Source organism: Sphaeramia orbicularis, chromosome 13, assembly GCF_902148855.1.
Source record: "Sphaeramia orbicularis chromosome 13, fSphaOr1.1, whole genome shotgun sequence".
In the NCBI taxonomy this organism is placed as follows: domain Eukaryota; kingdom Metazoa; phylum Chordata; class Actinopteri; order Kurtiformes; family Apogonidae; genus Sphaeramia; species Sphaeramia orbicularis.
In genome coordinates, this window is record NC_043969.1 from 44,124,854 (window position 1) to 44,141,187 (window position 16,334).

Genomic DNA, 16,334 nt, shown 5'->3' on the forward strand with positions numbered 1-16,334 from the left:
CATTTGTTATAAATGAATAAATGCGAGATTGTAAAATGTGTGTGTTATATTAACCCATAAAGACCCAAACATCCACTGTGGACTAAAACCATCTACTGATCTAAACTGTTTAATACCTGTTGATCCACTAATCCTATCAATACATGTAAATAATTGGTGTAAGTTACAGTTTGTCATCTTTTCATGGTTATCAGATAGCCAATCCAATCCAACTTTATTTGTAAAGCACTTTAAAACAATCGCATTGGACCAAAGTGCTGTACAGAAGAATAATTAAAACCAAAATAAACTAATAAAATACTAAATAGATTAAAAGAGCTAGAACTGTACAAAAAAGAAACCAGTGCTGTACAGAAGAATAAATAAAACCCAAATAAAAGAATAAAGTACAAGAATAGATTAAAAAAAAAAAAAAAGATATGACCCATTTGGACGTTCAGAGGCTCTGTAGTTACCGTGGAAACACCATCATCTTCTACAACACTGATTCACCAGTAAAACCCAAGGATAAATGACAGTGGATCGAGACACTTGTTTTATCTTTGCTTAAAAACTCCCTTTTTCTTCAGTTTTCTCTGTTTCTGATATAATAAGCCTCAACTTTAGTCCGAGGGTGTTAATGATCATCTACATGATCAAAAATTCAATATGAAAAAAATACCTGACTCCCACAGAAAAAAAATGCAAAATTCAGAGGACAGCATTATAATAAATGGTGATAAATTACCTAAAAAATGTTAAATAAAGAGAAAAATTCATTTGGGAACTGTCACAAAAGTAGAGCCGGATATTTATGGGTTAACTCGTTCAGTCAGATGCATCCACTGTCCTCACGTCATAATTGGCTTATTTAAGTTTTTCAAGTACATGTTTTGTGATGCCAGAACGACTTTGATGTTTGGTCACTGACATCTAACCCAGTCAAAGTGAACATTTGTGCAAATTTTAAGAAAAAGGATTCCTCAAGGTGTTCCTGAGGTATTTGCACAAGAGTAAAGTTGACCCTTGACCTTTGGATGTAAAGTGTTATCACATTATCATATTACCTTAGTGCACATTTTGGAAATGTAATCATCATTAGTAGTTGAATTAATCTGTTTCGTGATGCTGCTGTGATCTTGAACTTTGACTTTTCTTTACAGATCTTTTCTTTTTATATTGTACATTTTTGGTCTGGTTTATTTTATTTTCACACTGCAGTTTTACTAGTGAGTTAAACATCTTTGCACGTCATATCCATGTCCTGTCATTGTTGTCTACATGTGCTGCATCTCTGTGCACTTGACACTAACTGGTTTATGGATGGATGAGCCTCTAAGAATGACATGTTATTAATTCAACTCTTTTTTTTTTTTTTTTTTCACCTTCTGCTTGTTGTACTTTCTCTTTTTTTAATTAGCATTGTTAAAATCATGGGTTTGGTCCAAAAGTCTTTACAAAGGTTGGTCCACACTAAGATCTGGGGAAGTTTGACACCTGAAAATTTAGTTCAGATCATACTGAACATCTGAAAGTCTGGACTGAACATTTACACCAAATGACACATTTGTGAGATTATAATGCTTTACATGTATGACTACACTTACAGAGATGAGTGGATGCATCTAAAATCAATGTTCTGACATGAAAATTAAAGGCTGAAGATAGTAAAACAGTAGAGTTATTTGGACTCTTTAGACTGTCGTGAGTTATGTTTGGAGGGGAAAACTTGCTGATGCTATAAAACAGATGTGTTGTAAATATTAACCCTCACACATTCTTCATTGACTGAGAGACCTCAGGTTAATCTGTTGGTAGCAGTGGGTACTCCCTGGTGCATTACTACCTCCTGCCGTTGATAGTTGGTAGTTAATTATTGCATCTTAAAACTGCAAATTACTCCTTTAAATCATGATACTGACTGCTATAAATCTCTGCCTGTGGAGGTCAAGTGGAACTGGAGGTGATGTTCGTACCTGAGATTCATACGTTGTGCTGTTGTCATCAGAAGAAGCTTCCTTCATCAAAGAATCAAACTGTCTGGATAACTCATCGGCTGTAGCCAGTGATGCATTCAGGTCATCATTTATGGACTGGACTGAATACAAACCACAGAAGAACAACAGATAATTAGTATAGAGTTCAACTCCCTCATGTGCACACACATGCCCAGAGCTAAAAAAGACAACTTGCGGAAACTTACACAGCATGCTGCTGCCAAAGCTCGTCTGCGAAGTCATGGTAGCAGCGTTTGGCTCCTGAAAAAGAAACGCAACAGCTGTTAAAAGAGAAAAGTCTTGCACCACCTTCGACAAACTGCGCCTTCATGCAAACTGGATTTGTTCTCTGCAGTTTTATTCCACTCTGTTCCTAAGAGGCTTCAAGCGTGAGATAGTACCTTCACCCAGACCTGGCTCAGTGGTGTTTAACCCCACCCCACCTCTTCTTCTGCAGACTCCCAGTACTCTTACCCCTCCAGGCGCTCAAACGCAGAGACAGCACCTGAGATCACATGACATAAATGCTCTTCCTGTCTAAACAAGCTACAGTTTCCTCATACTTTGCCAGCTGCATACAAATCACTGCAGGTATGCCTGAAATGTCCGTACAGGATCACAGTGAGGGAACAGCTGCTTCCTGATGAACACGTTATCTGTGACACCAGGTGTTTCAGCTTTCCATCACATGTGACTGGTCTGTTCCAGTGTGTTTCAGACAGACAGGTGCATCACACAACTATTCATGTGGATGAGGATTCTGTGAATACTCCAGACAGTTGAGTATGCCAGGTATTAAAAAGGAAAAAATTTTGAGATTTGCTGATATCAGCCAATATTGGTATTTGCATATAAGATGCCCTTTCATTGATGGCAGAAATTTAATTGCTGTATTATTTATTTATTTAATATATAAATGTGCATACTTGAATCTGTGTTCATTCTGACAGAAGCCATTTTAGTCATTTTACATTATTTTATTTTTATTTTTTAAATATTAGTGGAACCAATAGGGTATTTTAGTCTTTTAGTCTGCATTGGTATTTATTGATTATTTATTGTTGATTATTTAAATGCATTTGTTCGTAGTTGTTTTCAGTAGTCCTGTATTTGTGCACTGATTTATTTATGTTTGTCACATTGCACTTTGGATGTGGGCTGATGTCTGGGCTGATGTCTGTGGTAAGCTGCAAATGAATTGCCCGTATGGGATTAATAAAGTTTTCTGACTCTGAAATAATGACAATGTGATGAAGGGCTGAAAGACTTGACAAAATAGTAAGCATTTTCATAGTTATAATGAAGATTTCTTTGTTTAGAGGGGGATGAATAACAAAAAAAACCCCCCAAAAAACAGAATGTTACAGAGAGAAACAAACACTGGCATCACCTATTGACCAAAATATATTATTTTACCCATCTGCATTGATATTGGACAAGAATTTTGCAATCTGTGCATTCCTAATACCAGTTAATTATTCCAGAGAGCTATAAACATCAAATAATCATGTATAGCCATGTCAAGCATCTGCATAAAAATAATTATACAAGTCGGATTTTATTTTTTTCATTTATGAAACCAACATACGGTAATGTGATGGGAAAAAAAGCCCTTTCACCCAGTTTTTGTGCTTAAATGAACAAATGAGATTAAATGTTGAGTTTAGAAGATTTATTCATGCTTGTGTGAACTTTGTGTTTGAGTTGTTTTCACAGGGACCTGATTCTTCATGTTAGCTCCATTTCTCTACAGAAGCTAATGTTACAAACTGTTGCAGCTGAAAATAAAAAACAGACCTGAGTTTTCTCAGTAGAAATCAGTGAACAGGCTGTGACATCATGGATGAACGCAAACACACACTGTTGTTAGCTTAGCAGTGGAGTTAGCTAACATCAGCAAATGATCCCAAGACAAAACAGACTCCAACACAAACTACATCTGAACACAAGAGCACATATGAATCTACAAATAAATTCTATTATCTTGTTTGATAAAAGCTGTATTGCCTTAAATAAAATATGAACTGTAACAACTTATGATGAAATATGTGAAGTTTGTGTTGAAGTCTGGTTTATGTGGGGAGCCATTCATTCACTGATGTTAGCTAACTCCACTGCTAATCAAACAACAACTAATGACGACACTTGATGTAACAGCCTGTCCACTGATTTCCAGCTAGAAGAGTCATGTCTGTATTTGTTTCAGGTGCAACAGTTTGCATCATTATTTACAATTTGCCAACATTATTACTAAGCTAGTGATTGTCTGTGTTGCTACATGTATGACCACCCAGTAATTGTTGTTTTTTTTTTTTTTTTTGGCTTGAATCCTTATTCTCACTCATGTCTTCTACTCCTCTCTGACCTCCAGCAGAAAATAAACTCCCACAAAAACTTGCTCAGAAAAAGCATAAATCTTACATATTGTAACTTTAACCCTTTCATGTACAAATTATGAGAACCTTAATCAAAATTTTTTCCTGAGTGTTTTCATTCCTCTTTCAGCACGAAAAAAACAATGCGATTGAAAAATTTCTTCTGAAAAATAAAATTAAATAAATAAATTAATTAATTAATTCATTAAAAATAATTTAAAAATGTAAAAAATACATTTAAAAAAAATAATAATGAAAAAAAAAAAAAAATCTTATGAACTTTTTTTTCATGAAGTTGCAAAAATGTCCACTCAGCTGGACACCACATGTTTAATTTTTGACATACAGAAACATGTATTTACTGATAAACTGTGTGAAAAGTGTGGGGAGGGCTTGTGATTCTGGGGGTTTATGCTCAGGAGAGATCTACATAATGTTACCAATTCATGTCAGAAAAGATATGTAGTGTCTTAAAACTTTAATAAAGATATGTGTAAAAAAATAACAAAAAAAAAGACAAAAAAAACAAACAAACCGAAAAGCACAACAAAACCCATGAATATACAAGAGAACAGCTCTAGAATAGCTGTCCACTGTAGTGACCAGTATGCATGAAAGGGTCAATATGTACTTTTTTCTTGCATTTTTTCTTGTAATTGTTTCTAGAGATAAATTAAATGAAAATTATTCCATGGCATCTTCTTCTGAAACTTAAAAAAAAAAGAAGTCTAAAACAGACCGGGCTGCCAAAGGGTCCAATCCAAAGTGGGATAAATTTGAGAAATGCAAAAACTACCCTGAAGATATAAACAATTAAGGATGTCAGAATCATTTTTAGTTCAAGGGCTACAACTCCAAATTTTCACTTTGTCTTAGTGTAAATGAAAATGTTTAATTTACACATTATCCTTTCACCAAAAATGTAAAAACCCTGAACAAATATGAGAAACTGGAACTGTTTTAAGAGAAATAAGTTCAATTTGACAAATATTTTACCTTTTACTGTGTGTTTTGTGTATTTGTTGATCCACTGTGATCTATAAGTTGTAATGCACATGTGCGAATGATAAACTGAGACAGAATATTGTTAAAATTGCACTTTCTCTTCTTAAGAAATTTCAGGTTGTTCATGCTATTAACGAGTTTTTTTGTTGTTTTGTTTTTTTAGAATAGCTTGTACATGATGACATTTTCTCACTCTAAAACATAAGAAAAGTTTGGAGTTGACATTATTTATAGGTTATTATAGTATTATTGTACTGGTCTGACTCACTTGGGATCATATTGGGTGGCATGTGGCCCCTGACTGTAGATAAGTTTGACATCCATGGTCTAAAAGATACTATCGCATGTTTCTCTCATTTAATAAATGGTAAATAGGCTGTTCTACCTACCGCTACAGTCCTCCTCCCATTCATTCATTCATTCATTCACACACGGCGGTGATTATTTTAGTTCATGACATTCTTAAACAGGGCAGGAAATAGCCTTCTAGTACGTCTGGATAAGATAAAGGACATATTAGTCTAAACTCCACCAGCTGTTTCCACTGACGGCACCGTATGCACATGTTGTGGCTGGTGAAACCAAGTAGTGGGAGTTAAGATGTTGACCTTCTGCACCAAATATGAGCCTGGTAAAGCAATTGATGGAAACTGGAGGTTGGAAAAAGAGTTGAATGTCTGTAACTAGTCAGCAGCACTTCTGTCAGCTACTTCAGAATGAAAGAAACTTTGGTGTCATCAGTGTTTTGGAAAAAAAAATAACAAGCTGTTCCAGTTTATTGCTCTAAAGAGTTCATTTTGGAATAATATCCTTAATTTTCCTTAAATGGCTTTGAGGAATCTATAGATAAAAAGCAGGCTCTGTAGGTCTTACGTTTTAACCCTGTAAAGCCTGAACCATTAAATCATTGACAGAAAATTCCAGTTGTTTGAAACTGGAGCCTTTATTGGTCCTTCTGAACAACCCTTTTTTTTTTTTTTTTAAATATCAATTTCCATCTTTGACTTTCAATTTTGTATCATATTTGATTCATCGGGTCTCAATGCTCAAACATTATTATTTTTAAACAAACAAAAACATAATATAACACAAACATGTCTAACAAATTGATAATTCCTTTTCAAAAATTGGTAAAGTTCTTCCTCCTTCCTCATTAATGACAGTCTTGTAGTGTCACTGGAAAGGCCTCTGGTGAATGAATTCCTCCCCCTGGTGGATTATCTGTGTATTGCATGTATCTAATTGTATACATCAGGTTTTTCAAGAAAAAAATCACATTGATCATGTAGAGGGCTTCAAAACTCATGTATCAAATATGAGACGTTTGGAGTTATAGGGTTAATTTTGTTAGACTGATTTTTACGCCCAGATTGGAAATACCTGTTATAAAGCCGAGCAGGATTTGTTCCCATTAACAGGCAACAACTACACAATGAGTTCTGTATAAACAAAATTACAGCTGAGGATTCTTTATTAATAAGACAATTGTGAAGCTGTTAATGGTTTGACAGAACATGAATGAAGACGGATGTACAATTACAAACATCTGAATCAACATAACACTCATTTAAAATGGAAAATTAATCAGCTAAATCTCTGATTTAATGATTCATTTACAAAAGTCATTCAGATTCCTGGATTTTTTTTTTTTTTGTTTGCTTGCCGTACATTGTGACTCAATGCTGAACAATGACAGCTCTAAAATAACATCTTACAAAAGAACATGTTCAGGCTCTCTTTTTATACCTGACCTCATTATTCACTTCTAGATAAGGTTTTAGAGTTTTTTAAGATCATTTGTCAATTAAATTAGGGACATAGTATCGGAAGAAGGTGGATTTCTTTTTTTTACTTTATAATTTTAGAGCACTTTAGCTGCACTTTTGTTCCTGCATGATGATTTTTTGTTGATTTCAGTCTAGAGTCACAACCACCATTTGCTGCTCTAAAATATAATCTATATAATAATAATAATATAATTTATAACATCTAATCAAATCTGAGATTAGATAAGATTTTATAACAGTAGATTGCATTTTTATTAACCTATTTGATAAGGTTATCTAATTGTATGGTTCTTACAATTAAAGGCACCCTATTGTTTTGAATGTAATTATTATCATGCACTGTCAATATAGTCCTGCATAGATTATATATGTGCTTATAATATCTACTTCATGTATTTCACTTCTCTGTTTATTTCATTTACACATCTACATCTACACTGTTGCCCATAAAGTTAGAATAATTTTATTTCAGACACATTTCAGTTTTTATTCCTAATTATACACATGATCAGGTCTCCCTCAAAAAAGAGCTTTCATCTCAAGGGACTTCCTGGTTAAACACAGGTTAAAAAAAAAATAATAATAATAATAATAATAATAAAATACACATCAGTAATCACCTTTTTTTTCTCTAAAGCTTTTTCATTGAATTTTTATATTGTAACAATCATAACTGTACAATTAAATGTATATAAAATATAACAATATAGTTATGTACCCCAAAAAAAAAAAAAAAAAAAAAAAATATATATATATATATCCTTAGTTACAACGAAACATTGTTTGTGTCCATGTTTTTAATATATGATAAGACAGGCTGCCACATTGCATAGAATTTGGCTGCATTGCTTCTTGTGTTAAATCTTATTTTCTCTAATGTCAGATAGTTCATACGGTCTTTAATCCAGAGGCTGAATGTCGGTGGATTTCTGTCTTTCCATTTAAGTAGAACTATTAAAGCTATTGAAGTTGTGAAGGCAATTATGTTCTTAAAATTCTTGTTGAGGCGTGTATTCTGTGGAATCCCTCCAAATATGGCAGTGAGTACATCAGTAATCACCGTTGACCAGATGTAATGGTTACGTACTGAGTCCCAGTTACACTCTATTAATCAAGAATAAATTACATTATTATCGTTTCTTGAGAAGATGTAAAATAATTTTATTCCAACTTTATGGGCAACAGTCACTCTTCTTTCCTTTGTGCATGTTGTTATTACTGTTACATATATTCCTGTTATTATAATGTTAGTAATAAAAAACACCACAGTCAGATCTCCTCTATGTTATAAACTTATTCAACCAATAAAACTCAATCAGATTCTCAGTTGTTATGTCTTGAGTAGTGGTTGAACATTAGCCACAGTAACAGAAAAAAGCGTTGCATAACATCATGGCTGTGTTCAGTACAGACAGATAATAATAACTGTTCTTCGCTGTCGTGCGTTTTGTTGCAGATGCCGCTAGCGTTTCATTGAGCCCAAGTTGCAGGCCCACATTCCTCACCACTCCTCCCAGAGAGGCATTCAGCTCACACAGACTGGGAGGCTTATCGGCGCTGAGTGCAGTTCACACTGACAGAAATTACACTCTCACTGACTCACAAGGGTCAGGGCTAACACTCACTAAGTCTCCTCTTCCTGCCCGGTCACTCACTGACCCCACCCCTTCCCTCCCCGTCATTCTGCTGCTTTGTGACTCCTTCATGAACTCTTTACTGTAACTGTAACTCTGCTCATTCTGGGATTCATTTAACAGTTTGTTTTTATGAAGCTTGCTGTGATTTTCATGAAACTTAGAGAAAAGATATAACATCGGCTCCAGAAAAAGAAACAAAGTAGATCTGTACCATATATCCTGTATTATTAAAGGGCTCCTTTTCACTGTTTAACCCATAAAGACCCAGTACTGCATTTATGGCAGCTCCCAAATGAATTTTTCTCTCTATTTAACCTTTCTTATACCTATAATTCCATAAAAATCAATCTAACAAAATTAACCCTATAACTCCAAATGTGTCATATTTGATACATGACTTTTGAAGCCCTCTGCATAATCAGTGTGATATTTTTTTTTCTTGAAAAACCTGATGTATACAATTTGTAATTGTACATCATCTTCATTCATGTTCTGTCAAACCATTAACAGCTTCACAACTGTTTTATTAATAAAGAATCCTCAGCTGTAATTTTGTTTATACAGAACTCATTGTGTAGTTGCCTCCTGCTAATGGGAACAAATCCTGCTCGGCTTTATAACAGATATTTCCAATCTGGGCGTAAAAATCAATCTAACAAAATTAACCCTATAACTCCAAACATATCATATTTGATACATGAGTTTTGAAGCCCTCTACATGATCAGTGTGATATTTTTTTTCTTGAAAAGCCTAATGTATACAATTAGATACATGCAATACACAGATAATCCACCAGGGGGGAGGAATTCGTTCACCAGAGGCCTTTCCAGTGACACTACAAGACTGTCATTCATGAGGAAGGAGGCAGAACTTTGACAATTTTGAAAAGGAATTGTCAATTTGTTAGACATGTTATGTTTTTGTTTGTTCAAAAATAATAATATTTGAGCATTGAGACCCAATGTATCAAATATGATACAAAATTGAAACTCATACATGGAAATTGATGTTTTAAAAAGATGTTTTTGGTTATTCAGAAGGACCAATAAAGGCTCCAGTTTCAATGAACTGGAATTTTCTGTCAGTGATTTAATGGTTCAGGCTTTACAGGGTTAAGTAATTCATCATAATTTATTAAAATGTTACCCTCAGTATTTTGTATTTTTCACTGTAAATCATGTATTTTCTTCTATTTAATTTCCTATATTTAATTCAGGTGTTCATAAAAACTCAGTAAATTCAAAGATTAGACCTATTATATCAAAACAGAAAACTGAGGAAACTATTTTTATTAACTGAACATAAACCAAGTGCGTCCATCCACTGTTATTGATCCAACTCCATGGGTTTTACTGGTGAGTCAGTGCTGTAGAAGATGACTGTGTTTTCAGGTTCTACGGAGACTGACAGAAAAGTCTCACCCCTTTGAACTTTAATCACCACATTTTTACTCAAAAGATGAATATTATATTAAAAGTCTAGTGTGTAAAATCTACAGGGAATCCAGAGAATGGAATATAATATTCATAATGATGTCTCATTATTGTGTAATTATTCCAGATCATTACCCTAGAATGACCTGTTTTTACCGACAGATGGACTGGGCTGCATTTTACATCCACTGTGTTTTTACAGTAGAACAGACTCAATCCTCTTATTTTTTCTGTTTTATCCAGTATTTAAGTGTATTATTGTCACCTTCTATGTCTGAGTGTGGAAAGAGTTAAAATATCATCACAAGTCAAAAGCAAAAACCGCAAAATAAACATTGGCTCTAATGCCAGACTTTCTTGCTTCTCAATGCTAAAGGTGAAGTGAGGGCAACTCAGTTATGTATTATTTAGTATTTATCTGCAAGTGATTTTATTTCTTTGTCTATTATTGTGAGATAAACACTTTCATTGTATTACAGGTCTGTGGAAGGTATGAGTGCTTCTACTTGAACCCTAAATATTTCTCTGTGCTGAGAGTAAACAAGTAAATGAGAATAAGATTACAACCAGTTTTAATCAGTTCTTTAGCATCGTTTTAACTTCTGTATAATGTCTTTTAAAAGGCACATATATGGGTTGAAACAGTTAACCAAGACAGCTTACACTTCTTATTCTAGTCTTGTTTTTATTATCTGTGTTTGAGGTGATTCATAATGGTTTCTTTGCAGTGTTGAGTGATGTACTGGATTAACCGGTATACTGGTTTGAACAACACAACAACATGTTAAGTAAGCAGCATATTGTGTAATACTGATCAGTGATCGATGTATGGAAAGCTGCAGATAGAACTTAGTAACAGGTAGAACTTTCTCTTCTTGGATTGGTTGGACTAAAGACAGTACAGAAGCAAAGTGGTCAATGTCTGCCTATTTTAAAGTTGTGTTTTTGTCTTGTTATAGGATGCACATTCATATTCTGCACTAATTTCATGCAAAATTATTACTGCATGTGTTGCGTCATTTTGCACAATTGATCGAAGTCTTTATTAACCCATAAGGACCCAGTATGACTTTTGTGGCAGTTCTAAAATATTGTTTCCTTTTATTTAACTTTTTTTTTTTAAGTGATTTATCACCATTTATTGTGATATTATCTTCTGTATTTTGTGTTTTTTTCAATGAAAATCATGTATCTTCCTAAATTTAATTTACTGATCATGCAGATGTTCATGCAAGCTCAGATTAAAGTTGATGGTTATTATATCAAAAACTGAGAAAACTGCTGAAACAGTGACATTTTCAGTAAAATACACCATTAACTGAACATAAACCAAGCATTTCCATCCACTGTCGTTGATCCAACTCCATGGGTTTTACTGGTGAATCAATGTTGTAGAAAATGACAGTGTTTCCATGTTCACTATGGAGCCTCTGAACATCCAAATGGGTCATATCTGATGACCATGAAAAGATGACAAACTGGATTTTACACCAATTATTTACATGTATTGATAGGATTAATGAATCACCAGTTTACATCAGTAGAAGGTTTTGGTCAACAGTGGGTGTTTGGGTCTTTATGGGTTAATCTAAACCTTAGTGATCAATGCTATGAAATTAAAATGTTTTTAGGTAGTTCTAATAGTAGAGATGCCCAGTCATGCAAAAGAAGAGTTTTCTATTCAGTAAATGTTATTACTGTGCAAACGGGAAAGGTAAACTGAAGGCATTTTTGCACCACATGAGCCTTTTCATCGTCTCTTAGAGCTGTTGGAAAAAATCCTCCCCTTTTGTTTGTGTTCCCACTGCAGTAAGTGGGGACTATTTTAGGTCTTAGACGCTGTTTTAAGGGTCTTGTCACAAAACAAGGACAACTAATAGTAATGTAGTGCAAACTGATTGGTCAAGACTCTAGTGTAATGGTAAAATCTAAACCAGTGGTTCTCAACTGGTCTGGCCTGTGGAGCCACTTTTCCTCTGGTCATCAAGTCATGACCCACAACAAAGCAAATGTATTTTGTTTGTTTGTTTCAAATTAGCATTAAAACCACACAACAAAAGGATTATATAAAAGAAAGTCCAACATTTGAAAAGGAGCGGGATGAAGTTTAATTTATAATCTTCCGCCTCCTTACCCGATCTTTCAACCTACCCTAAATTCCTATGTCAGATCACATAAGTAACTCAAAAATCCTACACGTATCAGACTAAATTCTGACTATGCACAAAACACAAAATTGCTATATATGTCAAGGACAGACTGTCCATTTTGCAGCAGCATTTCACATCAAAGCTAGGCTGTAAAGACGTGTTTAACATGAGGGTTTTTTAATCAATAAAACATACACAAGTCTAATAAATGAACATCATGAGTGCACTAGTGAGTTTGGCTGTTATTAGACCTATTTTTAAGAGGGACCAGTATGTGTTTAAGGTATAAATGACATTTTTTTTTAAGTATATATTTTTAATAATAGTGTAATTACAGTGTTTGCAAATCACTCTTTTAACACACTCCATATTGACTTCGTATTGATCTTTCTGATTAGATGTCTGCTTTACCAACTGCCGGCTAATACAGGTTTGACCCTTTAGTCCAAATAAATTCCAGCATCAGATTAAATTTACAGCAATAAAAAGACATTTAAACACATCCTTAGAATGGGTGTGCAACCCATCATTTGAGAAAGCTGCATCTAAACAGTCTCAAAAAACACAAATGAGCTGTAAAATGGGGCAAAAAAACAGAGACATGGGCTAACAGAGAAGTCCAAATATACACAGTCTGGACAAAAAACAAACAAACAAAAAAGTTAAGTTGGACCACATTATAGCATTCCATGTGACATCGTTTCAATAAACTTATGCAATGTTACAATTTCTTGGCCTGACCTGACCAACTGAATCAACCCCAGATCCTAACACTGCCCCCACAGGCTTGTACCGTAGGCACTAGGCATGATGGGTAATCACTGATGGTCAAACTGGACTCATCAGACCACCTGAGTTTTACTATTGAAACAGTCTCATCTATATGCTCACTACAAACTGATATTTTTAAGAAATGACAAGCTCCTCAATGCATCAGTTAAAGGGTTAAAGAACTGATATGTATTAATCACTGCAGGACTGATCCAATGGAAGGACCTGAATTATTGGCGGAAATAAATCCAGGTGAAGACCAAAATGAAGGCATAAATGTTGATGCCTTAAACTATAAAGACCCAAACATCCACCAGTGATCAAAACCATCTACTGATGTAAACTGTTTAATACCTGTTGATCCACTAATCCTATCAATACATGTACATAATTGAAGTCAAATACAGTTTGTCATCTTTTCATGGTCATCAGATATGACCCATTTGGATGTTCAAAGGCTCCGTAGTTACAGTGGAAACACAGTCATCTTCTACAACATTGATTCACCAGTAAAACCCATGGAGTTAGATCAATGACAGTCGATGGACACACTGGGTTTATGTTCAGTTAATGATCGATTTTGTTGAAAAAGTCATTTTTTCTTCAGTTTTCTCCATTTCTGATATAATAACCCTCAACTTTAATCTGAGCTTTTATGATGAGTAGAAAATGGATGGATGGAATACTTGATGAGTAAACTAAATCATGGAAAATGCCTGAATTTTACTGAAAAAAAGAAGCAAAATACAGATGATAATATTACATTGCAAAAATCTAAATTTTACAGTGTATTTTTTCTCATTTCTAGTCAAAATATCTCATCACACTTAAAATAAGACATAATCACCTAAAGAGTAACTTTTCAGTGAGATATAAGAACTTATTTTTAGACAATAGATCTTATTTCAAGAAGTCTTACCAAGATAATTTTCACTTGTTCCACTGGCAGATTTTTTTTTTTTTTTTTGCTTAATTCAAGCAAAATAATCTGCCAGTGGAACACGTGAAAATGAGAAAAATACACTTGGTAAGACCGAACTATAATCCAGCAGAGTGGAAGTGCTGCTGGGTCTTCTTCTTGGTGATTATCCACAGGTGCTCTTTGGAAACTTGTGGTGTGTCTGGCTATTTAGAGTCTCAAAAATCTGCATAAGCACGCTAGATTTAAAAAAATATTCCAAGGCACACTGTAGGGTTTGTGTAAAAATAAAAAGCCTTTATTACTTCATGGCAATCCTTTAAAATAAGTAGTTTAAAAGGTATTTGAAAAGATTGCCATGAAGTAATAAAGGCATTTTATTTTTACACAAATCCTACAGTGTGCCTTGGAATATTTTTTTTAAATCTAGCATGCTTAAGCAGATTTTTTTGACTCTAAATACACTTGGTAAGATTTTGATTTTTGCAGTGTATAATAAACGGTGATAAATTGCTTGAGAAAGGTTAAATAGAGAGAAAAATTCATTTTGGAACTGCCACAAAAGAAGTACTGGGTCTTTATGGGTTAAAATGAAATCTTGAAGCAGCATTGACAATAGAATGAAGCATCACAGAAAAGATAAAGAAGCTGAAACCAGAAGAGATCATACCAACCAAAGTCAGTCTGATTGAAAACACATAAATAGCCTTGTTCTGATGAGGGATCCACAACGCCAACCATAAATCAGTGTTTCAGGAACAATAGACAACTGGGTAAAGCATATATTTAACATTAAATTAAAGGCGATTCTTCCGAATGGTTTGACAGCTGTGGCCACTGCCGTGACCTGCAGCTGCTCTTTGGTTGTTTTCTCAAGCAAAGTTCCTTGGAAAACTTCAGACACTTTCTTTCCATAACTTTGATTGCAATGTCAGCTGGATCGACCTTCTCAGGAAACAAAACTCAGCCCTCTCAAGTGGTAAAAGAAAAGGAAAACCCCAAGATGAAGACATTACGGAGCATCTACAAGAACTCCTGCTTAAATCTGCGTTAGAGTTTCAGCGTCTGGGGTCTGACAAACGCTGTTAACAGGCATCCAGCCAGGCCCAGTGATCCGGTGGTGATCAGAGGAGATTTGAGGATTAACAACAATATTCATTAGCTTTGCATAATGCTAGGGTGTGTCCAACCATGGCGACAAGCGGCCCGTCCCGTTTTCCCACTGCCTTTATGTTCCTCAACAACAAATCCTGATTACACATCTAAGGCATTCTCCAGTTTCTGCTGAAGTCCAGGTTTCCATGCAGACGTCCATCTATTTCCTCCCTCTCCCGTTTCACAATGGTCGGTCCCTCCTTCGTATCCTTCCTCCACATTTTTGCCACTTTGTCTCCTCACGGGGAACTTGGCTCAAACTAAAATATGAAAAAACTCCCCCCTCTCCTTCAAGTTATTGTTTCCCTTTGTGATTTTTATCTGCTCTTCAAGTCTAAACTAAATACACCTGAATTCCCAGAGGTGGAAAAACACAGTCTGGTGAAAGTAGAAGGGATTAAAAAAGTAGCTCCGATATGTGTTGTGTTTCTGTATAAGACTAAAACACTATTAAACCATTATAACTTCAAATAACAAAACAATATTCTAAATAATAACGTTAAATAATGAAGTTTGGTATGATATACACACCGGTTTTTACTGTCTGAAATCAACAGAACAGTCTTTTACATCGTTTTTCCTTACATTTTTACATACTTTTCATCTTCACGTGTCTTTAACTATGTCTTAGTTCTTTTATGTCATTCTCGTTTTGTTGTTTTTACATCATTTTCACACTGTTTCATGTGATTTTCATCCTGTTACTTCATATCTTATTGTTGCCTTATAAACATTTTCATGTTCGCCTTGTTACATTTTTGCATCAGTTTTGTCTTCACACATCTTTTACAAAGTTTTCATCATACGTTTTAATGTAATTTTCAACTTACTACATCTTCTTCATTATTTTCATCTTAGAATTTTATGTAATTTTCTTTTCTTTTTTTTTACTCTTTATTTTTATTGTTTGATTTCTGTACAATACAAAACACACATAAGGGACATTTGGGATACATTGACTATAATAAACCTTTGACAAACAATTGGTTTTAGTAATGTGATGTTGAAATGAAAATTGTCCATTTCTTCCATTTATCATGACACTGCTCTTCTTGAGTCCTCAATCTATGGGTCAGAATCTCCAACTCAAATATTCCATTCACAGTTTGTATCCACTCGTTAGTT

General features: G+C 34.4%; 1 protein-coding gene across 1 annotated transcript in view; it reads right to left on the bottom strand.

Moving 5' to 3' along the window:
- Positions 1–16,334, bottom strand: part of ppp1r13l (protein phosphatase 1, regulatory subunit 13 like) — a 48,513-nt gene that overhangs the window by 21,668 nt on the left and 10,511 nt on the right. The window contains exons 2-3 of the mRNA XM_030153088.1: positions 2,183–2,237; positions 1,956–2,077 (exon numbers count right to left, since the gene is read on the bottom strand). Coding sequence (XP_030008948.1) covers positions 1,956–2,077; positions 2,183–2,219 — 159 coding nt within the window. The 5' untranslated portion in view covers positions 2,220–2,237. The remainder of the gene's footprint in view (positions 1–1,955; positions 2,078–2,182; positions 2,238–16,334) is intronic.